General features: G+C 37.1%; 2 protein-coding genes across 12 annotated transcripts in view; one reads left to right on the forward strand and one right to left on the reverse strand.

Annotated features, from left to right (window-relative positions):
- The window catches only part of LRR (Leucine-rich repeat), a 29,484-nt gene extending 17,441 nt beyond the window's left edge, over nt 1–12,043 (forward strand). Inside the window, exons 20-29 of one of the 10 annotated variants that reach the window (XR_011237507.1) lie at nt 235–255; nt 450–624; nt 928–1,005; nt 1,079–1,268; nt 1,830–1,876; nt 2,366–2,461; nt 3,255–3,341; nt 5,205–5,319; nt 7,110–7,142; nt 7,583–12,043. Coding sequence is in view for 8 of the 10 variants with exons in the window: in XM_069502842.1 (XP_069358943.1) it covers nt 235–255; nt 450–624; nt 928–1,005; nt 1,079–1,268; nt 1,830–1,876; nt 2,366–2,461; nt 3,255–3,341; nt 5,205–5,267; nt 7,110–7,142; nt 7,583–7,602 (810 nt within the window). In the remaining 2 variants the exon portion in view is untranslated. The remainder of the gene's footprint in view (nt 1–234; nt 256–449; nt 625–927; nt 1,006–1,078; nt 1,269–1,829; nt 1,877–2,365; nt 2,462–3,254; nt 3,342–5,204; nt 5,320–7,109; nt 7,143–7,582) is intronic. The other 9 variants (XM_069502842.1, XM_069502843.1, XR_011237508.1 and 6 more) reach the window with 9 other exon arrangements.
- A 734-nt stretch (nt 12,044–12,777) lies between these two features.
- HDAC1 (histone deacetylase 1) lies at nt 12,778–25,887 on the reverse strand. Of its 2 annotated transcripts, none has more exons than XM_034975292.2 (12): nt 25,232–25,887; nt 24,748–24,860; nt 24,524–24,641; nt 22,936–23,036; nt 21,925–22,168; nt 21,487–21,663; nt 20,593–20,695; nt 19,636–19,870; nt 18,725–18,814; nt 18,484–18,625; nt 15,276–18,158; nt 12,778–14,971 (listed from the first exon to the last, which is right to left on the reverse strand). In XM_034975292.2, the coding sequence occupies exons 1-11, from the start codon at nt 25,425–25,427 to the stop codon at nt 18,082–18,084; spliced, it is 1,596 nt and encodes a 531-aa protein (XP_034831183.2). In that variant the 5' UTR covers nt 25,428–25,887; the 3' UTR covers nt 12,778–14,971; nt 15,276–18,081. The 2 variants fall into 2 exon arrangements, with proteins under 2 accessions (XP_034831183.2, XP_069358950.1); XM_069502849.1 differs by having other exon boundaries at nt 12,778–14,962; nt 15,254–18,158.
- Between the last annotated feature and the right edge of the window lie 355 nt (nt 25,888–26,242).

Below are 26,242 nucleotides of genomic sequence, written 5' to 3' on the forward strand. Positions count from 1 at the left end.
TTTATATATCAACTAAATAGTCGTGATCAACTATTTTCGAGTGTGCTGAGCTGAGATCCAAGCCATCATATTTATGTGGTTACTAGAAATAGTTGTTTTAAGAAGTAATAATTACAGTACAGTTGATTACCGTAAATAACTCTAGACCATTAAAAGTGGAATCGACGCCTAATATCGTATTAGCGTAATCGGAGTGCGGTACATTGCTTTTCTTATATTTTCATGCTACCACAGAAATTGGATTACTTGAATTTGGTAAGAATGCAATTTAAAAATAAATACGTAGAAGAAAAAATCTCAGCACACAAAGTGAGCAAGATGAGATCCAGATGTTGGACATTTTTAGGTTTAGTACTAGTAGTCAACCTTCATTCCTTTTGTATGTGTCTTTTGATGTTCTCTTCAACTGCAAAACAGTAGTATAATCTAAGATAGAAACTGAATCGTAGGCGACGCCGCTGGGGTGCCGGCGGCGCGAGCGCGGGCGGCGCGTGCGGCCCAAGTCCGTGGCGGAGCAGCAGCAGTGCAGCAGCAACGAGATGCTGTCGCTGCCGCCGCTGCACGGCGAAGCCGCCGATGCTCTTGCTGAGTTGCCCGCGCATACCTTGCGACATCTTGTTAAAGGTACGACTATTAGACAATATAATATGTATAGGTAGGTAAACAATAAATGAAAAGCGTCAGCCTGTTTCACTGATTTTTGAGCGAAGCGTCTTACTCTTAACGAGCTTATTTTATGAATAAGCTATAGCTTAAAATGTTAAACAAAATGTGGTTATTAATTCTGAACGTACATAGAAAATGTGAGGTGTTTACTGTGGTAAATCTCCAAGATTCTGTCATTTTCGTACTATAAAAATTTAATCAAAGTTGCTGGAATCAGAAATATTGCGGTAATTTAGTTTCAGAATACATGTTTCATTTCAGGTCGACCGAGGAGAGTAAAAACAAGAGCGCCGACACGACCGGTCACGGATCAGTCTCAAGATATTGACGAAGGTAACTGTATGTCATTTCAAGGTCCTATTTTATTGTAAAAATTCTTAAACATGTAATTAAAATTTCATATTCCTTGCAGGGCTGGATGAGTTCTGGCGGACGTGTCGAACTCCGCCCGGCAGTGAAGAGGCGTCCTCGCTCTCGGCGCGCACCCCGCTCACGTCGCGCTCGCTGCACTCGCTGTCCTCGCTCGCCTCGGCGTCGCCCGCCTCGCCCGCCTCGCCCTCGCCCGCCAGGCATTCCCCGACGCTGCGCAGGGACGACACCATGTAAGTGTGGCAACTGTAGGTAGCAACTAGCAACTCTAGGCGCACTCTCGGTGCGCACTCGCTGTCCTTTACAGGGCTGATGCAATATCAGTATGGTAAAATATGTCAAGCATAAGTATTGCACTAAAAAGCTGTCATAGCCTAGTGGTTAGGACGTCCGCCTTCTAATCGGAGGACGGGGGTTCGATCCCCGGGACGTACCTCTAACTTTTCGGATCGGAGGTCGGGGGTTCGATCCCGGGCACGCACCTCTAACTTTTCGGAGTTATGTGCGTTTTAATTAATTAAATATCATTTGCTTTAACGGTGAAGGAAAACATCGTGAGGAAACCTGCATGCCTGAGAGTTCTCCATAATGTTCTCAAATGTGTGAAGTCTACCAATCCGCACATGGCCAGCGTGGTAGACTATGGCCAAACCCTTCTTACTCTGAGAGGAGACCCGGGCTCTGTAGTGAGCCGGCGATGGGTTGATCATGAAGTGTTGCACTCCCGTAGGCAGTAAAGGGCTGTTATCGCGACACTGTTCACATCGACTCTATTCTCTCTTTTGCTTTTCCAGGTACAGTGTGACGTCAGGCGAGAGCACGCCCGTGCTTTTAGAATGCGGTAAGTTTAATTAACAGTTTACTGCTTTAATTTATTAGCTGAACACAATACGTAGATAGGTTATAAATACTTAGATGTATTTTATAAATGTGTTAATTTTTTTTACGAACTGGGAGAGGAAACGAAAAGTTTTCGTAAAAGTTGAAACTAATTTTTTTTAAATTGAAAAGTCTAAAAGACTACTAAATGAGATGCGTTGAGTTTCTGAAATAATATTAAATAATAATAATAATAATAATAGCCTTTATTTCCCTATAAATATAACAAAACACACTTTATCTTAAACATAGTTATACTTAATTCTATTTTTAAATATATCGGCTTAAATTAGTTAATTAAATTTTCTGAAATAGAAAACAAAAACAAAAACTTTGTATCAAAGTTGCAACGTAATTTTTTTTGTGTGAAGAGCTTAAATGACTACTTACGAAGATGCATTGAGTATCCAAGTTTTTCAAAGACAGTCATGTGTTATTTTTAATTTAACAGAAGTATCTCGATGCAAGTCTTCCGACAACGTGGGAACTAGGGCGGCGCCAAACACACCGCCCCCTTCTCGCTCGTCAGACAACGTTAATACTATGGGTAAGATGCTTTATCTTAGCCTGAGATCTATATAGCGTGCTAAGACTTTGCTCAGACTTCAGTTTTAGTTAAAACGAGACAGATTAATGGCAGCAATATAGCGCTGTCTCGTTTTAACAGTGTCTTAAGTCTGAGCACGGTCAAAGTGATCTGTATAGATCTCAACCTTACTTCCAAAACAAGCTAGAGTGGTTGTCCGACACTGCCGAAGTGTGAACTGGTCACTGCTTTCTGCCTGAGATCCTAAATTAGTATTGGTCACGCTAAATTGCTAGTTCCCTTAGGACTAGAGGCGAGTGGCTTTGCTTTCGTAAGAATCAACAACAAAGTAAATCGAGGAGCTAGCGAACAAAACCATGTAATTACAAGAAATAACTTTTTACAGGAGAAGTAAAAACTGAATGAAATCTGTTGAAACTTTACTATAATTGTACAGTTTTGATCGAAATTACGAACTTTGGACTCAATTGTTTTAAAAATGAGTTCAAGTTTTATTCAGCGTTCGAAATGATGAACTTTGGACTTAATTTCATTACAGTTTTAGGCAGTTTTTGCTAGGAAAGAAGATAGTGTTTTCATCAGAAGTGTTATTACATAATTTTGTTTGCCGGCCCCTCAATTATATTGTCTGCTTGAATTTGTATATCTGAAAACATGCACTAAAGTTCGTTTAGACAGGCGAATTGCAAACGAGTTGAGGAAAGCGATTCGCTCGCCGATTGTGTCGACGAATTTATCAATTGGCTAATTTATTTGGCTTTATTTGGCTGTGCTAACGCGTGTGGTGTGGTAGGCAACGGCTGCGCGCGCGCGGGCGGCAAGGCGCGGCCGTGGTCCGTGGCCGGCGTCAACGCGGACAGCGCGGCGCTCTGCACCACAGGTACACCGCACCTACACGCATGCTCATTGTTTGGCACTCACATCACACACGTACCATTAGGATCGAAACGCATGGGCGAGTACGTTCCAATATCCGCTGATTATTTTATCGTGTGTTTCGCAACTTATTCTACTAAGGTTATGTTTCTTATTCGCTTCTCCATACAAACGTATTACGCTGATTATTCTATTTTTTGTTGTTCTATAACTAAGCCAGATATTATAAACAATATAGGAAAATAGGTATAAAATACATGTGTGTCTATGGACATAATATATGTGCGCGAGTTTTTCCATCTCTGTCGCTCCTTAGGTGCGGCCAAAAATTGCACGGAGGCATACCTATTTAATTTTGTTATCGAATAAAAAATTTGTAATTCATTTAGGCAAGAAAATACTTGTAACACCAGAGACGATTTGATATCACGCGACTCGTGTTGACTATTCTCGAATCACAGTATTTTCTATGACCTTACACACTCCATTCCCAGTACCCATCAACTGATGGTAGTGTTTGTTGTCATAGAAAATACTGGGACTTGATTTCAACGAATATGCATCGCGTGCTATCAGGTTGGGTTGCGTGTTTGAAGTAAAATAATGTTGAGTTGCTAGAGGTAGAACAGGTCAGGTATGCATAAGAATATGCATCCTATTTTTTATTAATTAATTATTTAGCAATGTTATCTTTTATTCTTAAGATAAAGTTTTCTACTTTAAATACAGCCGGTATCTATCTACGATCCAGTGAATAACATGATTAATATTATTTTCACAACAAAATCAACTGAGGCGCAAGAAAACTATCATTCATTGTGTCATTTTATGATCATAAGTAGGTATCTTTTGAAAGTAGTCAAAATAATAATATTATTATCGTTAGAGTATCATCATAACATTTGAATTTTAAGTTCTGATTGAAGTAATGATAATCGCATATTACTGATGCGTGCTGCTAATGTGTGATTACTCGGAAAATTACACACACCAGTCGGAAAGGAGGCATGCGAGTAGTACTCTATAACTAGACGATACCCGTGACTTCTTCGAACTAGATTTACGTTTTTAAGAATCCTGTTGGAACTGTGTTGATTTTCCAGGATGAAAAGTATTCTTTGTCAATCTCCGTGGAGCAAACTACCAGACACGCTTTCGCATTTAAATTATTCTGGATTTTTACTATTGGACTGAACACTAAATTGTAAAAAAAAAAATTGGCCCATACTCTTTGTTGAGTGTTATTGTCATTTTTTGTATGGAACAGTAGATAAGGGTTGGTCTCATACTTAAAGTGGTCACGACGAGACAGTGAGAGACGAGACCCTTTTCGGTAAGCGGCTCCTTTCCGAATAACCGAGTATTATAAATTTTGCATCACAATATATCAATGGTACATAAATGTAGAAAACTTAGTTTAAGTTCAAAAACATGTTATGAATTATCATTATCACCATTCTTTGTTTCTCAAAAACAAGTTGTGACAGTAGTTGTAAAGTGTATACAAAACTTGCAAATACTATTTGGCTCTATTTGCTAACATAAAATAGACAAAAATGTTTGTCAAATACAAGTTTATCATAAACGTCTTTTACAAGTTTTTTCTAAAACTAGTATAAGTCCGTACAAAATGATTCCTTACGCGCCATTTTAACTCTATGGATCAACTTTCATGTCAAAAGTACAAAACACCTTTAAATTAAGATCTAAAATCGTACTTTTGACATGAAATTGAACACAAAAAGTTAAAATGGCGCGTGAGTAGTTAAATTTTACGCGTTATATCACAAGTTGTTTGTTGGTGTAAACATGGGGTGAAGGGCGGTATTGTTTTGTTGCGCTAACGTTGAGTGGTGGTGGTCTACAGAGGGCGTGGAGGCGTGCGTGGGCGGCAGCATCGTGGGCATCACCCCCGGCGCCGCACTAACCAGTAACATTTCACACGCTATACTTTACTGAACACATGTGTCGTCCGCTTTTAGGTACGCTTCTCGCTTTACGTGTGCGTTGCTGAGGTCTAGTTTATATTGCAAGGGGTGCTAAGCTGTTAAACTCTTAGGTACCGTTCACATAGACCGGTGCGCAGAGCTTTTGATCGTATTTTAAATTGAGTTTTTGACATAATTATAAGGTTTACCTATTTTATTTTCATTATCGATAAGAGGATGCTCGAGCACCCTCTTGTCAATGTAAAAATAAACCTTAGTATAAATTAAAAAAGATAAATAAATGTATAAGGTAAACCTTATTTCAATGGCCTAAAACACTATTTTAAACACGATCATTTGCCATGTTCTCCGCGTCGGTCTATCTGAACGGACCCTTATAGCGGTTTAAACCATTTGGAGGGAATGAAATCATTTGTGCATAAGGTTAATACCGTATATAATTAAATTATTTGAAAGGACAACCACTGATATTCTCTCAGACTTCGTTCGAAAGGAAGAGTATTCAAATCAGTGTAAACTCACTGGACGATTCCAAGGCCCTTTGTGTAAAAGTTGATTTGAATGAAACACTTTTCTATCATATTCTTGTGCTGAGTTATTTCATTGTGTATACTATTGACTCGGCAATACGCGATATAAACCAGACCTAAAGAGCCTTTTGATACATTAGCGGGTAGATTTTAAACCAGAGGTAACTAATAACGTTTTTAGTGGTGCTTCATCAAGTTAATATTCTCGGGTATTCAAAGATTTTAAAAAGTACACGCTAATGAATTCTTGGCTATATTTTATATTATATTAGATTAATATGATATTATAGGTTAGATTAATATGGTATGTGAAAAATTTACATTTTCACATACCATATATACATTTTAAATTAACAGCTTTTATTTTTATAACAGTTTTTTACCTAGATTTTATTAAATTTGTATAACGCGAACTCGCCATCCTCACATAAACTTTAACAGTTTCTAGAGGATGGCGAACTGTTTATTTTAAAATGTATTATTGAAATTTACGTGATCAATAAAAAAAAAAAAAAAAAAAAACTAGTCCTTTAATGCACCTCACGAATTCTACTATTTATATTATCGTGTAAACAGGACAGGAAATCATTTAATACGATTTATTTTTATTCTTTTTTAATCGAAACATTGATGAGGACAAAATATTATTACTGATGTGTATCGGATAAAATCGTGTAAGTTTTATCGATTGAAATTTTTGATTTTTTTTATTAGCACCCATAGCATTGAAATTGTTGTAACGGCTACTTAGATAAATAGGAATATTTAGTAAATGTTGTCGATTTCTTTATATATGCTTTTTTCCAGTTTAAAGACTAGTAGACTATATAATATTTTGTAGATAAATTAAAATCCGAAGCTATGCTTGAGCGAAGCAAAGCTAACATTACCTGTCGTAAATTGTATTTTGTTATTAAAACTAATATATGTACCTATTACCTAAATGCATGGTGACATACAAATGTAAATAATAGAGTAGCATGCATGAATAAAGATATAATCTTTCTTAATTATTGCTGAACTGAGTTCATACTTACAAAAATGTATCTAATCTTATAAACAGTGCCTATTCAGTTGTGCACACTTATCAGTAATTTTAGTCTAAGGTGACTAGTGTTATCCTTTTCCGAAAGAGGCAATATGATACTCCTAATTAATTTAGTTTAATTTAGATATTTGGGTACAACTAAATATGCATCATAGCATGTTAGCTTATATTTTTTTTTTCAACTTTCCATAACGAAAAAATATTAAGAACTTATTAGTTTAACATATTATTTGTTCACGTTACAGGCTCAATGATGCGAGATCATCCTTTGACTCCTGGTTAGTATACCTAAATAGATTTCAAAAAACGCCCTTACACCTTTTTTGCGCATTTTTTCCTTGCAATAAAAACCAACTAAATATTTAAAATCCACTTAAAAATAAATTGGTTTTTGTCTAGTAATGGAATATGGATGGCCACATTGAAATTGGAATTTCAAAGACCCACAAATTTTATAATTTACTAGCTTATGCTCGCGACTTCATCCGCGTGGACTACACAAATTTCAAACCCCTATTGTACCCCCTTAGGGGTTGAATGTCCAAAAATCCTTTCTTAGCGGATGCTTACGTCATAATAGCTACCTGCATGCCAAATTTCAGCCCGATCCGTTCAGTAGTTTGAGCTGTGTGTTGATAGATCAGTCAGTCAGTCAGTCAATCAGTCAGTCAGTCACCTTTTCCTTTTATATATTTAGATATATTTTTTTTTGTTTCAGAGGGCGGCACGGAGGCCTGAGCGAAGCGCTAGGCGGCGTGAGCGCTAACGTGATACGCTTAGCAGGGTTAACATGACACGGACTTTATCTCCGATGCTCACTATTGTGCCAGTTAGAATAACCGTAGACAGTAGAATACCCTTTTCTCTATGCGATATTAGTTGTTGCATTTCATGAGTGCGCGTGGCTCATGTTTGTGTTCAAGTCGTATCGGTATTTGTAAATTAATTCAGCAGGCACGCACAGTTAGTCATTTACGCAATGTGCTCGTATACGACGTAACCACAAATTAAGTTCACGCGCAGTATTGAATAGCAAGAACCTATACCTGTTTAGTCCCTTACCGATAGTCTTCTGATGACAAATAGCCATTTTTTTGATCGAATTTGTACAGTCTCGAAAGAATTAAGCTTCGTTCAAATTGTGGTGAATTCCGCGCGGGAAGCGATCCGCTTGCGCTCGTGACGAAATTTTATGAACATTGGACGTCTTCAAACTTCAAAATTTGGGAATGTATTATTTCTAAATTGTCTTTGGTCTGGTGGGAGGCTTCGGCCGTGCCTAGTTACCACTCTACCTATAAAGCCGTGCCGCTAAGCGATTTAACGTTCCGGTACGATGCCGTGTAGAAATCTATAAGGGGTATGGGTTTAATAAAACTGCCATGCTTCTTTCAAGTTAGCCCGCTTCCATCTTAGACTGCATCATCACTTACCACCAGGTGAGATCGCAGTCAACGGCTAACTTGAATTGGAATAAAAAACGATTCGAATGTTTCGGGGTATTCGCCTCAGTTTGACTGATGCTTTATAAAATAAAACCTATTATAATGTAGTTGCGATTGTAACAGGATATTTTATAGAACTCCTGAATGTTGAAAAGCATCTTACATTACGATTATTATTTGACTTGTTTGTAAGAATTTTGACCATACAGCAAATGTTAAACACACACGTAATATATTAGAAGCTCTTAAAACATAAGAGACTGGTCAGTATTTGATCGTAACTCAGTTCATTTGCATTGGTCATTGAATGAGTAAACATTGTCAACTTTACCCCCTAGGTTAATTAGCTCAATTTTCAAAAATTTTATGGCATTGGTCATTTGTTCCGTTTAAGCTGTGAAGTAACGAGAACGATCTCTGTGTATGAAAAAGTGTATGTGTATGTGCTACACAAGGGTGGCGCTACTGTAGCCGCCGGGTAAATTTTAAAAAGGGCGCTAAACTTTATTAGAAAAGGATAGAGTAAAGTAGACATACATTGTGGCTAATTCTTTTGTACACAATCTCTAAACTAAACTAAAATATCACGTCTAAACCTATTGCTATCCCTTTCATAATGTTGCTTGCGGAAAAGGAAAGCACTAGATTTAGACCTGTTAACATAGTTTAGTTTAGAGATTGTGTACTAGAGAATCGGCCCCATTGTTAAGTAAGGTATGCTATACTCGATTGTCACTAACTAGTCTAGTCACTAAAAATATTTTTTTTTTAAACTCTGCATACTTCAATCCGTTAACAAATGCTACATTCATACCACACCATTTGCCTACGCTAGCGCCATCATAGCTGGACACTTTTTCAACTTTTCGTTCGTCGTCGTTCTCCTTACCTCTGCACTCCATAGTCAGCTTTTATGAACTTTGATCAACTCATTGGTTATTTTTATAATTGAGGAGTTGGTCAACAAAACGGTGGAATTTTACTTCTGATCCAAATCCTTTTTAGGGTTCCGTACCTCAAAAGGAAAAACGGAACCCTTATAGGATCACTTTGTTGTCTGTCTGTCTGTCTGTCTTCCGGGTCGGGTACTTCCCGTTGACCTAGAATCATGAAATTTGGCAGGTAGGTAGGTCTTATAGCAGACATTAGGGAAAAATCTGAAAACCGTGAATTTGTGGTTAAATCTCACAAAAAAAATTAAGTTGTGGTCATGAACTAAAATTAGTATTTTCAATATTTGAAGTAAGATAACTATGAAAGATATCAAGTGGGGTATCATATATGAAAGGGCTTTATCTGTGGATTCTAAAACAGATTTTTAGCATCATAGTTTTTGAATTATCGTGCAAAATGTCGAAAAGAATAGGAATTTTGTACGGAACCCTCATTGCGCGAGCCTGACTCGCACGTGGCCGGTTTTTTTCTTAAATTCGGATGTTTTTGGCCTATTGAATACAAAAACTGTACTCATTTCCAAACAAAACGTCTAAAACTGTACTGAAATTGAGCGAAAGTTCATAATTTCATAATTTTGATCACTAAATACAAACTTGAGCTCATTTTTAAGCAAAACAGCCTACAGTTGTGCTACAATTGAGTCCAAAATTCGTAATTTGGGTCAAAACGGTACAATTACATAAAGTTGTGCTCGTCCTGTAAAATGTTCTTACATGCATTTATACCGTTTTGCTCGCCAACTTCTCAATTTATAGTTTGAAAGGGGGTCAGAGAGTTAAAGTAGAAAAAGTAACAATGTTGAATCAATTTTATAGTCTCGAAGGGTCTAAAGCTAGTTCTTATCTTGTAGCGGCATCCATCATTGTACTATACAACACAATTTCATTTATTATCTATTGAATATTCATAGATTTTAACTACTGGTAATATTAGTTTTACTGTAATAATTCCAAGGTAACAAGTAAGTGAGGTATTGAAACCATATTATATTGTTTTGTTTTAGAACTGTGATGAATTAGTATTATTTAGTTCCCGTAGAGTATTGAGTATATTTAAATTTATATTTTTCACTGCTTGTTTTTATAGGTAATGCTTCTAATTTGTTCTCAGATGTGATGTAGACATAATATTGTGTTCAATCTAGTATGTTATCTACAGGCATAACGCATTACTGAGTAGGTTCCTGCGGGAGGGGTGTGATGACGTTACGCGAGAGCTTACTGATTCGTTAACATGTGACAACTGTCACCCCTCCCGCACTGCTCCACTACCGCAGGGGCCAACTCAGTTGTGCGCTATACCTATATAATTCTTGTTATTTTTATACTCTCTCTGTCGAATGAGAATACTCTTACATCCGCACAGAATCGCTGGCCGTCTCAGTGCGAGAGAAAGAGTTATGGGGATAGGTGAAAGATTGGATACATTTGTTATTTTTGGTTTTCTATATTTATTTCTAGAATGAGACTTTTCCGTTTGTAATGTAACAAAAAACCGTTTACACCAAGGTCTAAAACATGTATTCTATAGTCCGCGACAGATCGAGATGGCAATCGCAGTATGAGGCGGAGGGACGCCCCGCACACCCGCGCTATACCACAATGGGTTAGCGCGGGAGCTGTGCGGGTATATGGGGTGTACCCACCCCGATAGCCATCTCGACCTGTCGCGTAGTATAACATGTAGTGTGACTTGTTTGTTGGTGTACCTAAACCAGGGGTTAGAAAAATATGCAACGCCTCACCACATGCGAAGCCACGAGTCAAAATATAAAATTGTAGTACCTATTATAGAGAGAGAGCCAGCGCGTACCTTCCTTATTTTATAAAAGCTGAAAGTTATCATATTATAAGGAAGAAAAGCTTCGTTACTTTTAAAAGTTTGTTCGTGTGTATCATTGATTTAAGCAAACACCTGCTTACAACATATTATGTACAAATGGCGTAAGCCGTATGCCGTGCAGCGTGTGCGTCAGTGGAACAGCGGCTTTACGTCGACATGTGTTCATGTTATGTTTTATGTTCCACACTAAATAGTACTACGATTTTATTTTTTGAATTTTTTAATATTATGTATTTCCATTCAAAATTAATTATATTAGTTATGTACTGGTATCACGGGATGGTGTGCCATATTGTTTATATTATTGGATTATACCTAATAGCCAATAAATTAATTGGTCTTGCTAGTCATATTAATTGAAGGCCTACAAAATACGCACAATTTGTTTTATAATTTATAAATATAATATTATATATATTTGTAGTGATACGATACGAATACTTCTTCAAAACTTTTCATGATATCTTCCAATTTTTACATTCCTTACGTGTACATTTTAGCAATGGACTATTTCGAAAAATTATTCAAGTGTGATTTTAAATGAAGTTCAAAAGGAGATATGGATTTATTAATACGGTTTGCATTCAACTAAGGTTTTACGATATTTTATAGTGAGTATAGACTCGCCCCCGTAAATTTTAAGTGTTCATTAGAATAATTAATTATAAAATCAATTATTATTCATTTATCTTTTGAATATAAGGCTGTATTTTATTGAATTTTCATGTACGTAAAATTTATTGATTGAAAGTAGGTGTATAGTATGTATACTAATCCTAAATTATTTCATAGTATTTTTATATTCATTCCAATTTATTTGATGTCGTATGGCTCTTTGGTACCAGACTGATTTTAGGTACTTTTATTTTATGGTGCAATTTATGTCTAGAGCGTTGTGATAATCTGTTTTAAATTACAATATATTATACAACAACTATGATATCTTTTCTTTGCGACCTTAACAACTCGCAACAAATTGTACAACTCTCAAACTGCAGAGACTAATACTGTTGTGGTCACATACAGTGGCGTGCAGGTCATAGAGTCATAAATGCACTGCTTACCCCAGTTGTAATAGCTTAATGCTTATTTTTCATTATAGCCTGCCAGTAAACAGGTTCCTACCAACTAATGCCTACCCTGGCCTCAAACCCTGTGCCCGCCACTGGTCACATATTATCCAATAGATATGCAACTAGGTGGCCCCTGTAGTCCTTCGTGCTCAAGCAGAGGTAGGTACTTGTGAAATGTTATTCCTTCTATTTTTCATACTTCACACACTTTTAGGGCCAAATTAGCCGCAAAATGCAGCACTGCTTTGTACATCCATATAATTTCAACTGATGAACTGCGACGCGGGTGCAGTTGCGCCTTATTTTGTTATATTGATTTACAAAGCAGCGCTGAATCCGCGCGGCACTTTGCTGCTAATTTGAAGGCGCTTATAAACTCAGGCATGCAGGTTTTCTCACGTTCTCCGGGACTGTTTAAAGTAATATTTAATTGCTTAAAAACGCACAGACCTAACTGAAAAGTTAAAGGTGTGCCCAGGATCGAACCCCGGACCCGTGCATAGGAGGCCGACGTCTTAACCACTAGACTATGACAGCTTCGTCTACAGCACTACATTATTTATTTATTATTGGAGGATATTAAAAATAAAACAATATTATTCGGACACATTATGTATTCAACAAATAAAAAATATAATATTTACAGTCTTATCTAATCATGTTCCTTACGAACATCAAGTTTCATTCAACACAGAAACGAACATCACTTAGGTTGTAATACAAAATAAACAGTACACGATTAGGGACCGTTTCCAATAAAGTGAAGCAGGGTAGAGACGTGTTTGTGGCGACTCTTAGTTTTAAGATTGTCTGTATGGTTGTCAACCGCTTGACGACGAAGTACAGTAGCAGGCTCGAGGCATATTTCTAGGAAATCATGCAATTCATTGCTATGCAGGATGTTTCTTAAAATTAAACTATAGTCCGCGACACAGCTCCGCTTCAGTGGAAACACACCCTAATTGCGAGTCAATCCTATCATGATAACAATAATAAAATTAGTCACATTAGAAAAGTTTGTAGCATCAATTTGTCTTAGGAAACTTTTCAAATGTTTGTGCACATCATTGCCAGTGTCAAAGGGATCGACGGATGTAACACAAGTATTTCATAACATTACACATAGATGTGAAATAAACCGTTTGTCAAAAAATAAAAGGATTTTGTCTTAGGCAGCTGATGAGTTTAACAAAACAAAAGATTTAGAAATTTTGACATTTGCCTATACAGCATCCGGCAGGAAATATTATACATCGACCTTTAGAAAGAGATAGCGGTTTCGTAGAGCGTTGTCTCTGTCGCCGAGACCGACAAAACGTCACATGATATGAGTGACAGAGACAACGCTCTACGGAGACGTAATCCCTGTCTAAAGGTTAATGTACAATATTTTCTGCCGGCTACTGTAATTAGAAATTCAATTAATTATGATTCAGTAGGGTTAAAATTAACTGTTAATTATAACCCTAAATATAATAAAAATAAGACCTATCTAATCTAACACTAATTAATATACTACTTAGCAAATAAAGACTTAAATAGAAAGATCGGATAAAGACTAGGAATAACAACATCGGAAATGTAACTTTCATAGGCAGCTATTTATTAATTAGACACATCAAGGTCGAACGCGATTAGTTATTTCAAGGACATATTGGCATCGCAGGGCGAACTGGCAGCGCTGCGTGATATAAATATTCAAGCTCAGCTTACCGCGGTAAGTTTTACGTGGCGCTCGCTATTTTTGAGCTAAGTTACATTTCGTTAGTATTGTTATTCGTATTTCGTAGGATAAAGAGCTTTGCAAAGATTCGAAGAAAAATTAGGTTATTTTAACACTCGCTTTTTAAAGAACTTGGTTAATTATTTTCTTTCCAGTGTAATTATTGTGAATGAATAAAGATATAAATGCACGTTTACACGCCTGTTTACATCCGAAAACTGTAAATTTGTGGTTACATCACAAGAAAAAACCGGCCAAGTGCGAGGCAGGCTCGCGCAATGAGGGTTCCGTACTACAGTCGTATTTTTCGACATTTTGCACGATAATTCAAAAATTATGATGCATAAAAATAAATAAAAATCTGTTTTAGAATGTACAGGCGAAGACCTTTCATATGATACGTGGTGGTGATCTAACCCTAAATTCACGGTTTTCAGATTTTTCCCCAAATGTCAGCTATAAGATGTACCTACCTGCCAAATTTTATGATTCTAGGTCAACGGGAAGTACCCTGTAGGTTTCTTGACAGACAGACAGACAACAAAGTGATCCTATAAGAGTTCCGTTTTTCCTTTTGAGGTACGGAACCCTAAAAAAGTGTTATTTCTTGTACGGTGGTACGGACAACCTCGCACTTGCGAAGTAGAAATCTGCTCTACTTTTTAATTTTTCCATCTGTCAATCTTAGCCGCAACACAAGCTATACGGTGAATGAAACGCACAACAGACGGAAACGTTTAAGTGCGGAAACCAGCCCAGAGCGAAGAAGAAGACGGTGAATGAACTTGTGCCGACCGACCAGTACAATGTAATCGCGGGTGGGGGGGGGGGGGGGGGGGAACTATGATGTCATCGTCATCCCGTCCGACTTTTGAATTAATTTAAAAGTAAAATGCTCACGAAATTGTAGCGCATACTTCATACTATTCAATATTTATTTTTGGTTGATCCTCATTGTCTCCTGAAAACGCTCACAGTAAAAAAAAATACACACGATACAAAAACTTGAGATCGCATAATCCATAATTAGTAAATTTAAACATACATTGGCCTCGATTCTCTAGTCTCTCTCTAAACTAAATTTAGAGTATCTGCATCCTTTTCTTTTTACTAATGCTAAAAAAGGAACGGAACATGACTTTCACATTTAAAGACTCTAAATTTTAGTGCACAATACAAATTTAAACAGTAGGTTCGCGAGTGCGTGCTAAAATCACGGGTTTACCATCTAAAAATTAAATTTAGAAATGTCAAACTGCTTCTGTCCTTTTCATATTACAATAGTAAGAAGAGGGTGCGAATACTCTAAAATTAGGTTGTGCTTAGAATCGGTGCCATTGCAAACAAACATTGGGGCCGATTCTCTTGTACACAATTTCTAAACCAAACTAAATTAACACGTCTAAATCTAGTGCTATCCTTTTCGGCAAGCAACATTATGACAGGGATAGCAATAGATTTAGACGTGTCATTTTAGTTTAGTTTAGAGATTGTGTACAAGAGAATCGGCCCCATTATTGCTATTGTTGTATAAAACAACGGGTACATACCACAAAACAGGATAATGATTTAATATTGTCGATATCGAATAAACCCAAATGCGTGGATCGTGGTTTTGACCGGACTCTGTTGTTACAGACCAAAATCTGCATAAATTATTACCCGTTCTCTTATACAATGTCGTAACCCTACGAAATAAGTCTAAAATTATTATTATTACTATATACTTCTTACGATATTTAAATACGAAATTGGTGCCAATTCGTTTGCACACGAATCTCAAGTGTAAATTGGCAAATCTTAAGGGTGAGATCTATAGAGCGCACTCTGACTTAGCTTAGTCTTAAGACAGAGTTAAAACGAGACAGAGCTCTATCACATAAATTTGTTTCGTTTTAACTCAATCTTAAGTCTGAGCAAAGTAAAAGTGCGCTCTATAGATCTCAGCCTAAAAGTATCGTTATCATGTTCATTGATCCCTGGAATAGGGACGACGACGACTAGTCAAATCAGCGACTTTTTATCATGAATGTCAAAACGTGCGCTTAGTAAGGGAGCTTGTGTGAAATACATAGATGAGACGTCATAAACATTTGACGTACTTTTTTTATTTAGATCGTTAATTTAACAGAGGACGTGGATTTTACGAGTTTTGGAAGGCACCTATTTAATCATTTCTAAGAAATAATTTATTTTTGACAAGGCATCATCCCAATTAGTGCTCTTATTCTTATCAATTCTGCTGTACACAATGGAGCCGATTCTCTTGTGCAGTCTCTAAACTAAACTAAATTAACAGGTCTAAATCTAGTGTTATTCTTTTCCGCAAGCAACATTATGAAAGGGATAGCAATAGATTTAGACGTTCCATTTTAGTTAATTAAAAATTCAGCCAATCACAACAATTTAGATTGTAGCAATGATTGATGCAGCTTTCCCGTAATCGAACCAGCAAGTCTTAATTTATTGCTATCCCTTTCGAAACATTCCCTGTGGAAGAGGATATCACCTGATTGATTGATTTAGACCTGTCAATTTAAAGAGCAAACAGAATTAGCCACATTAACTTGTCAATTTAAAGAGATTTTTGCACAACCGAATTAGCACCATAAATCACTTATTGTAAGTCCAATTTTTCACTACAGAATTGTATTTTGTAAAAAATACTATTTATTTACAAAGAATTTAAAAACCTTACTTTTTATTACAAAATATTAGAACACTATCTAAAAATCGTGTCTCTCTTATCAATACGTTCTTGTTCGCTGACATTCAAATGGTCGTTTAATTTGACAACTCTTCGTACAAGAACTGTTAATTTTGTAACAAATCTAGCGACTTTGTTACAATAGCGATTTAGTTACGAATCTAGCGAAACTTGGCGAACAGAGTTCTCTGCAAGTTAGTATACTGAAACTTGCAATTTACTTGCTGCGAGTGTTTACACAGTGCTTGGTGACTTGCCAGATCAGACTCCTGCTAGATTTATTGTGTACTAGTGGACACTTCGCTTAAGAAAAACAATCCTGAGCTTGTCGCTTTAGACGTGAGTTTCGATAGCGACTGCGAGTGACCTTTTATGCAAGCCCAGTGCCTACAATTCTGCTCCGTTTTTGACTATCGGTATTGTCGCCTCGATATATTGTTATGTACCTTGAGACCCCAGCATCTATCGGTTTTTCGACGTTGGGATCAGGGACTTCAGGGTCCTAAGATGATAGAATGGAGACCCGAAAGCGCAGCGTTGGAAGAACCCCCAGTAGGTGGACAAATGACATCAAATGAGTTACAGGGAGCCGCTGGATTCTGGCGGCGCAAGACTGTAGCGTGTGGGAATCCCTACAAGAGTCCAATGTCCAGCAGTGGACGTCTATCGGTTGATAATTATTATGATGATGCTGTTTTGACGACCAATAAGTTCTCTTACAGATTTACTCAATTTTATCAATCGTTACTGTCGCATGTTAATGATCAAATTATTTTGTTTAGAGTAGTACAGATTACTTAAAATTGCAATGCATAAAGCACACAATCGACTAATAGTACAACTTAGGCTGAAATCTATCTTTGACTTGGCTCAGACTTAAGATTGAGTTAAAACGAGACAGACTCATATTATGAGAGATATAGCTGTCTCGTTTTAACTCTGCCTAAGTCTAAGCAAAGTAAGAGTGCGCTTTATAGATCTCACCTTCAGGTTAGGTCGACTTACACCAACCCTTTAAATGTGTTTAAGTTAATTTTTCTATTCCTGTCATTTTCTTGTCAATTCTGGAATAAGCTTGGCAAAAAGTGACAGCATTGCAAAATTCAACGAAACCAGAAGCAGTTTGGTGCAAGTAGGCCTAATTTCTTCCGCGCACTGGGAGCCCACGACCGCGACCATGGTCTCAGCGACCATCTTTTTACGTCATATTCAACAGCAGATACTACGTGACCAAGACCAGGTTGAAGTTAAAACAGGAGATTTATGTAAAGAACATAATATAAACCTGTCTCGTTTTAGCATTCCAGTCCAGTATGCTATATTGATCTTAGCCTAAGTAGTGAACTATTGAGCGCCGCGGATGATAGTCCATCGTCTGCGGTTACCCTTATAGTATTTATTTAGTTGACACCAGAGGTATAGGAGCCGGCCGGTGGTTTTGTCGATCACGTCAGTCAGTTACCGCGCGGATCAGGCGTTGGATGTCACTTCTTTCTTTGGCTCTTCCATACTGCTCACGCTTTTAACGTCGTCTTTTGCGTCTTCAGCTAAAAATATATATTAAACGCTATAAGAAGAGTAACTAAAAGTAGATAATTAGTTGATTAAGTAGAAATATGCACAATACAAAAAAATTAGACGTCAGAGGTACGCCCGGCAGAAGCGAAATTTTTTACGCATTTTTCGGTTAGTGTAATTTTGACCGGACTGGATTGGACCAGACTGTCTTATCCGTTTTGTTTTAGACCGATCCAGTTCAGTCAGTCAGACAATAGGTACGAAAAAGTCCCTCAGCAGTGAGGAGTACGATGCGGAGAAAGCCGGGAGTGAGAGGGGAGGGAGAGAGAGAGAGAGAGAGAGGGAAAAGAGTACCTTTGACGTCGTCTTTGGGTGCGGCGTCCTTGTCAAGGCGCGGCCTCTTGCGCTGCGGCGCGCGGTAAGAGCGGTTGTCGCGCCGCGCGTCGCCCTCGTCCTCAGATTCCGACAGCTCGCCGTCACCTGTTATGCGCTTGTCCTGAAATTCATACAATCATGAATTAGTGCTCAATCCGGCCCTTTTCACATGCATAACTATATTATACTACAATGATATGATGTACAAAATTGTATTTACCTTTTCACTTTGCGGTAGTCGTTCGTCTTTGTCAATTTTATCTTCGTCTTCAGACTCGTCGTTTACCGCATCTTCTGGGATAGCTTGTACCTGTTAAACATATTTTTACATTTTTACTAAATGGTGTCTGAGTGCGGAAAAGAAACCAATGAAGAAAGAAGATTCAATAGCGTGAATTGCGATAGTTTTTAAAAGTTTATTGTTTACCAAAATCAATTAACATTCATCAAACAACTAGGTATTCAAGTTGCTTTTGTCTACACTTAAGCTATAAAAATAAATTTATCTTCTTCTATCTTGACCAAATTTTAAAGCAATATCTTATTTAAAATCTGGCCAAGTGGTATCAGAACATACATTAGATTTCTCATACTAGTTAGCTATGATAGTTACTAAAAACTTTGGCGGTCATTATCTCTTAAACAGTTATTTTTTCCAAAAAACTGTCTAAGAAACCTAATAATTATTTTAAAATAGCAAAATCTCCTTTCAGTTCGGGCATTTCGGTGGTGGATCTGACTCGTAAAGGTTCCATGTTTTACTAAGAAACACTAAGGCACGGTTGCTTCAGCAAATTTTAACACACACGTAACCGTTAAACATAGCTTTACAGAACAAAATGTCAATAGAAACCATTTTAACGAATATATGTAACGACTAGCTCGCGACTTCGTCCGCGTGGACTACACAAATTTCAAACCCCTATTTCACCCCCTTAGGAGTTGAATTTTCAAAAATCCTTAGCGGATGCCTACGTCATAATAGCTATCTGCATGCCAAATTTCAGCCCGATCCGTCAAGTAGTTTGAGCTGTGCGTTGATAGATCAGTCAGTCAGTCAGTCAGTCACCTTTGCCTTTTATATATTTAAGATAGATAACCGAGCCTAAAAATAGACTCAATAGTAGTTACCTGTACACCGGGCGCATGCGGCAACATCCGCAGATTTTCAAACAGTCTATTCTTGATCTTCTCCAAATACTCCGGCGTGTTCTGATTGGACATATTGCTGGGCGATATGTGCAGCTTGAAGTCCGGCCCGAAGTATTCGAAGTAGTCGTTGTAGGGTAACTCGTTGGCTATCTCTACTCCGAGTGCTACTGACGTTTCATACGTCCAGCATCGAGACACGTTGCGGATTGTGTAACTGTTAATAAAAAGAACAACATATAGTAAATGCAGGCTGGGCTCGCTTGGTCACATGCCCTAGATAATTTGCTGAGCAAAGTGTTTAGATTTATAAAGTAGCAATAAGTCTTTAATTTAAAATTTATTTTCCGTCCTTTTTAGGGTTCCGTAGTTCTATCATTTTTCGATTTCTAGATCTGTTTGCAAAATATGATGTTTTAAAGTTCTAATTTTTATTAGAGTCAAGTGTTTATCTCCTCTTTATCAGCCAAATGGTAGTATATAGGAACGTGAAAAAATTCACAGCAGTAGTATATATTATAATCAATTTCAAAGGAAAACTATCATGGCTAAGTTGTGACTACGGAACCCTACACTTGGCCGGTTTTTATGTAATATTAAAAAGATGCAGATATTCTAAATTTAATTTAGACAAAACATCAGAAACGATGCCACTTGTATAACATCCCATTGTAAACAATGTTTCTGCAAAATAGGTATATTAATATTACTTTGAAAGTTGAAAATACTATATAATTGTTAATGAACACTTTTTAAAAGAATTTGTGATGTAATCACAAATTCACGGTTTTCGGATTATTCCCCTTACGTGTGCAATAAGACATAACTACCTGCCAAATTTTCTTGACAGACAGACAATGAAGTGATCCTTATGGGTTCCTTTTTTCCTTTTGAGGTACGGAATATTAAATATTTGAAATAATAATAATAAATACACACCCTCCTCCTCCAACAAGTAGGAACGGCAAGCCGAATCTCTTCACCAGCTCCACGCAGCGGCCGTGACCGCGGACGGTCAAGTTGAAGCAGCCCAACCTGTCGCCTACAAACATACATATAAGGTGTTAGATAATGTCCGTAACATCCCGGCAAGCTGAGGTTAGGAAAGCTGATGTGTAGACCAAAAAAAAGGACTATGAGGATAAGGGAATAGAGAGTGCACCTATAGTATGCGACAGGTTGAGATGGCAATCGGTGTATGAGACGGGAAGACATCCCGCACGGACTTAGCGCGGGGACTTTGCGGCTGGTGCAGGGCGTTCCCTCCCCGATTGCTATTTAACCTGTCGCGTACTATATATTTTGTACACCGCCGCCGTGGCTCAAAATCGGTCATCATTATAATTTCAACCAATCGCCGGCCCACTACGGAGCACTGGTCTCTCAGAATGGGAAGAGCTTACGCAATAGTCCAGTAGGGTTTTGGTTCTAGTTGCCATAGTCATACACTTATATTATAAAGAGGCTAAGTTTTTAAATTTGGATGTAGTGGTAATCTCCAAAACTAATGATCCGATTCTGAAAATTCTTTCACTGCTATCAGTGAAAGAATCAGGATTTATAATCATTTTGATCAATCATTCTTTGAATCACTACCCATATTATAAATGCGAATGTGTGTTTGTTTGTTGGTTTATCCTTCAATCACGTCGCAACCCCGCAAATAGCAATGGATCGACGTGATCTTTTTGCATGGGTATAGTTTAACCTGGAGAGTGACATAGACTACTTTTTATTTCGGAAAATCAAAAAGTTCCCACTATGGTTCCCACGGCATTTTTAAAAACCCATATCCACGCATACGAAGTCGCGGACATGAGCTAGTTGGATTACCTGTAAGCGAGTCTGCGCCGCACTGCAACACAACAGCGCTAGGCTGGAAGGTTTCCATCACTTTGGATATAATGGGCACGAAGATAGACTCGTAGGATTCGTCGTCCATGCCATCGCGTAAGGGGATGTTCACTGCGTAGTACTTGCCTTTCCCCGCACCGATGTCTCGTAGATCACCTGTTTACACGTACAGGCTATCTAATATTGGTGTTTTAGGTATTAATATAATTTTTTAAAAAAGATATCCATACTAATATTATACATAATATATCACACACCGGCTTTACTCGCGTGTTTAGTCGACATTAGCCAGACTAGTTTCGAATCCATCCGGGGTTTTTTTTTCATATATGAAAATATAATATTAGTATGGAAGTATAGATAGATGAAACATTACAACTGCAAATTTTACAAGAAAAAAAACTATGATTAACCTACCTGTCCCTGGGAAATACTCTCCATACTTATGGAAAGACACTGTCATAACTCTGTCGGTAGTGTAGAACGCTTCCTCCACTCCGTCCCCGTGGTGCACGTCAATATCTATGTACAACACCCTCTGGTGGTATTTTAGCAGCTCCAGAATCCCCAACACAATGTCATTCACATAACAGAAACCTGACGCTTCGGATTTCTTTGCATGGTGGAGGCCACCACCCCAATTTATGCAGATTTCTGATGCCTGAAAATTATCAAATCAAATCAAATTTATTTTGCAATAATTGTGGGTAAATAAAAGATATATAACCCCTACACAATCTACTGCCACAGACAGTGAGCAAAAATATAATGTAAACTACATCTAATTAGTGGTCACTTTGAATTAAATTATATTTGAAAAAAAAAATTACATAATTTTGTAAAAAAAAAACCGATAAGTACAATAATCTATACTAATTACTCATACTATGCAAAATGCGAAAGTTTGTCTGTAGCTTTTCACGACCCAACAGTTTAACCGATTTTGATGAAATTTGGTACAGAGTTAGCTTCAATCCCGGGGAAGGATATACCCTAAAAATCGAAGAGTTCCCACGGGTTTTCTAAAACCTAATTCCACGCGGACGAAATCGCGGGCATCATCCAGTAAGAAATAAAAATCAAATACAAATTTTCAGTCTTTAAGGTGAGTCTTTTGTTACTAGATGATAATAATGTAAAGCCCTTTCATAGTATGATACCCAACTTGATATACGAGTAAGTAGATTAATTATTATTTATTCATGAACACATTTTTTTTATGTAAGCACAAAATCACGGTTTTCAGATTTTTTTCCTTTACTTGTGCTATAAGACCTACCTACCTGCCAAATTTCGTGATTCTAGATCAACGGGAAGTACCCTTACCCTATAGGTTTCTTGACAGACACAACAGACAGACAACGAAGTGATCCTACAAGGGTTCTTTTTTCCTTTTGAGGTATGGAACCCTAAATATGATTTTATTACCTGTTTATTTAATTTAACTGCTGCAGCCACTGAGCCTCCCGCTGACAGCTGACAGAACTCATATAATCCATCAAACACTGGGCAATCTTCACCAACATTAACTGGAAAAAAAATATTTATTGTTAATTACCTCATCTGGTGGCAGAAGGGCTGGCTCATTTTTTGCACAAAGGATAAACCTGGCTGTTTAGCACGGAAATGCAGCCGGTATTCATAACACCATTGGACACAGGCATGATTAATTAGATAAGGCTAGCTTTAAGTTTTATTGTAACACTAGCTTATACTCGCGACTTCGTCCAGCATGATACGTCCAGTAGAGCTGTGCGTAGATAGTTCAGTCAGTCAGCTTTTCTTTTATACGTGTATATAAATTCTTTCATTTAAAAAAATACAGTTACTTCAACCAAAGAAAAAAAATTTCAAGATTTATGACATTCTTATTTTATTAAAATACCTATTTGTAGCAATATACATGCTTATTTAAAAAGCAGGGAAATCAATTACAGTTCAGTGTACATTTTAACAGCCCTTTCACACTGTGTTCAGTTTTTTGCAGGATCTCGTTTGATGGCGAATGTGTTTGTATGTTAGCGAGCATAACGGAAAGGGCTGTAACTAGTAACTACAAATTATATAAAACAATTTTGAATTTGTCTGTCTGCGCATACTGCACACAAATCTTTGAAACTATGGTAGGGATTTTCATGCAATTTTCACCAATGGATAGACGAATTTTGTGAGAAGATTTAGATATGTAATTTTTATGGTTGACTGTAAAGCCTTGACTGAGAAACAATGTTTCGGATACACAGTTTCTGAAACACGACGTAGCGTAGATGTTTCCATGAACAATGTTTCGGAAACTTTGTCGTCCACACGGTCAGAAACAGACAGTTGTTTAGGTCATGTCGCCCAAGGAAGTAGTGTTGTTATGTGGTGCTTAATTTTTTTTTGCATAAGGCTTTTTCTAGTGAAAAGAGAAAACATTTTTATAATTGCTGAAGTGTTTGAAATTTATCCCCATCCGGCGTCATTTTTAGGGTTCCGTACCTCAAAAGGAAAAACGGAACCCTTATAGGATCACTTTGTTGTCTGTCTGTCCCTCTGTCTGTCAAGAAACCTACAGGGTACTTCCCGTTGACCTAGAATCATGAAATTTGGCAGGTAGGTACATCTTATGGCTGACATTTGGGGAAAAATCTGAAATCTGTGAATTTAGGATTAGATCACACAAAAAAAATTTAATTGTGGTCATGAACTAATAATTAGTATTTTCAACTTTCGAAGTCAGATAACTATATCAAGTGGGGTATCATATGAAAGGTCTTCCCCTGTACATTCTAAAACAGATTTTTATTTATTTTTATACATCAAAGTTTTTGAATTATCGTGCAAAATGTCGAAAAAATACGACTGTAGTATGGAACCCTCATTGCGCGAGCCTGACTCGCACTTGGGCGGTTTTTTTTTTTCGTAATCCTTCATTGAGCAATCCCATAATATTCTTTATGGTTCCTTTTTCTTTGTAGCCTTAAAACCCTAGATAAGACTATAGTTGGGGGTAAATATCAGTTATAAAACTTACATCTTTGCATTTGCTTATTGTATTCTGACATATTGTCAGGCCTGATGGAGCGCAAGAAACGAATATAATCATCTGAATGAAACTTTGTCATCTCATCGGCAGTTGCCTTGTGAGGTCTCTGAAAAATGAACAAAAAAAAATCATTTTGTTTCAAATAATTATTGTATAACCTGAAGACTCTAAACTTCTCTAAAATTTAGAAAATAAAACATATTTTTACTTACATAAATTTCCATTTTTCTATACAAACCATAATTTAACAGCAAGTTATGAGTCATACGTATACGATGAGGCTTCATAGGATGACCTTGCCCATAGTAATAATTGCCAATATCACCTAAAAATTAAGTTATAAATTTCAAAAACTACATTATCATTTTCAACTTCATATGAAATTATTACTCAGTTCATTTCCGAGCTTGACATATTTCAGCCTGTACTTTACACAAAAAGAAGAGTACAAAAACATTCTGACCAATAGCGACGCGGATTGAGGTACAGACGCCTTTAAATGACATGACACACAATTCCATAAAAATGTTAAGACGAATATGGACCTCAGTAAGTAATAAAAAACGTAAAAGAACATATTCTTATCAAATGACTTTCAAGAAATAAGCATAATTATGTATTGAAAGTTAAAAAACAACGATTTTATTACAAAGATCGATTTGTTGGCGGGTAACAAACTTTGTAGTAGGTACTTACTGTCGTAATAATAGCACACTCTTTTCTTACTATGAGGTTGCATAGCCATTGATATAAATGAACAATACAATTTTTTAAATATTAAATTAGTTTTGAACAAATTAAATAATATAAAACCTAAAAAATCGAGCCAGCATTTACTTTCTTGTTCCACAAACTCGAATAATTTCAACTTCACTGCATAAAATACATTCATTCAATTCAGTACTCAGCTCAGTAGACGCACTGTTCACCGTAGGCGAATTGCTCTAAGCAACTTCATTACATTCAGGAAAGAGTGAGACTTCCCAGTAAAAGGCTAGTGTTGGAGTGAGATGTGGCGAGACTGACAGATGACAGATGATTGTTCATGCAAATGCCATACCTACCTTCGTTGAATGTCAAAAAGTCGGTGGTTGAAACAAGAAATGATTGAGGATTGAATAGAGTGGTGACCGAATGAATATTAAGTCTAGCATTGGCATGAGTGACAGTGTGACCAGATTTAAATTAACTTGTGATTCGCCCCGAACTTCTTAGTTCGCGGCTTCAATCACAGAAAACTGTGTTCGATGTTTCGCGGTTAGCCTCGCAGTATCCCATAATTTCATTACCCCATGCCAGCGCCATCGATTAACATTATTGTGAAGTTATGTTAAAAGTTCTGATGCTCATTAAAATACTAGTGGTTCGCCCCGAACTAAGACCTTGCAGCATCCCATAATTCCCGATAGTTTTATAATATTAACAGCATCATATAATAACATCATTGTAAAGTTGTGATTATGATAAAATACTGATACCTATCAAAAATGAAATAATTTTGTTTCTTTTTAATAGTTATCTATCTAATTTTAGTATTTGTTGCTCAAATCAATACTAAATATAGAAAGAAAAGCTAACTGGCTGACTGACTGACTGACCTATCAATGCACAGCTCAAACTACTGGATGAATTGGGCTGAAATTTGGCATGCAGCAGATAGCTATTGTGCCGTGGACATTCGCTAAGAAAGTACTTTTGAAAATTCAA

The sequence above is a fragment of the Maniola hyperantus genome, chromosome 14 (assembly GCF_902806685.2).
Source record: "Maniola hyperantus chromosome 14, iAphHyp1.2, whole genome shotgun sequence".
In the NCBI taxonomy this organism is placed as follows: Eukaryota; Metazoa; Arthropoda; class Insecta; order Lepidoptera; family Nymphalidae; genus Maniola; species Maniola hyperantus.

What these genes read in the sequence shown, in the direction of transcription:
- HDAC1 (XM_034975292.2), bottom strand. Translation starts at nt 25,427, where the DNA reads ATGAATGTATTTTATGCAGTGAAGTTGAAATTATTCGAGTTTGTGGAA. An exon ending in CAGTTAAATTAAATAAACAG is followed by an intron (nt 22,169 to 22,935) that starts GTAATAAAATCA and finishes GATAATTTTCAG; the next exon opens with GCATCAGAAATCTGCATAAA. An exon ending in ACCCAAAGACGACGTCAAAG is followed by an intron (nt 18,159 to 18,483) that starts GTACTCTTTTCC and finishes ATATATTTTTAG; the next exon opens with CTGAAGACGCAAAAGACGAC.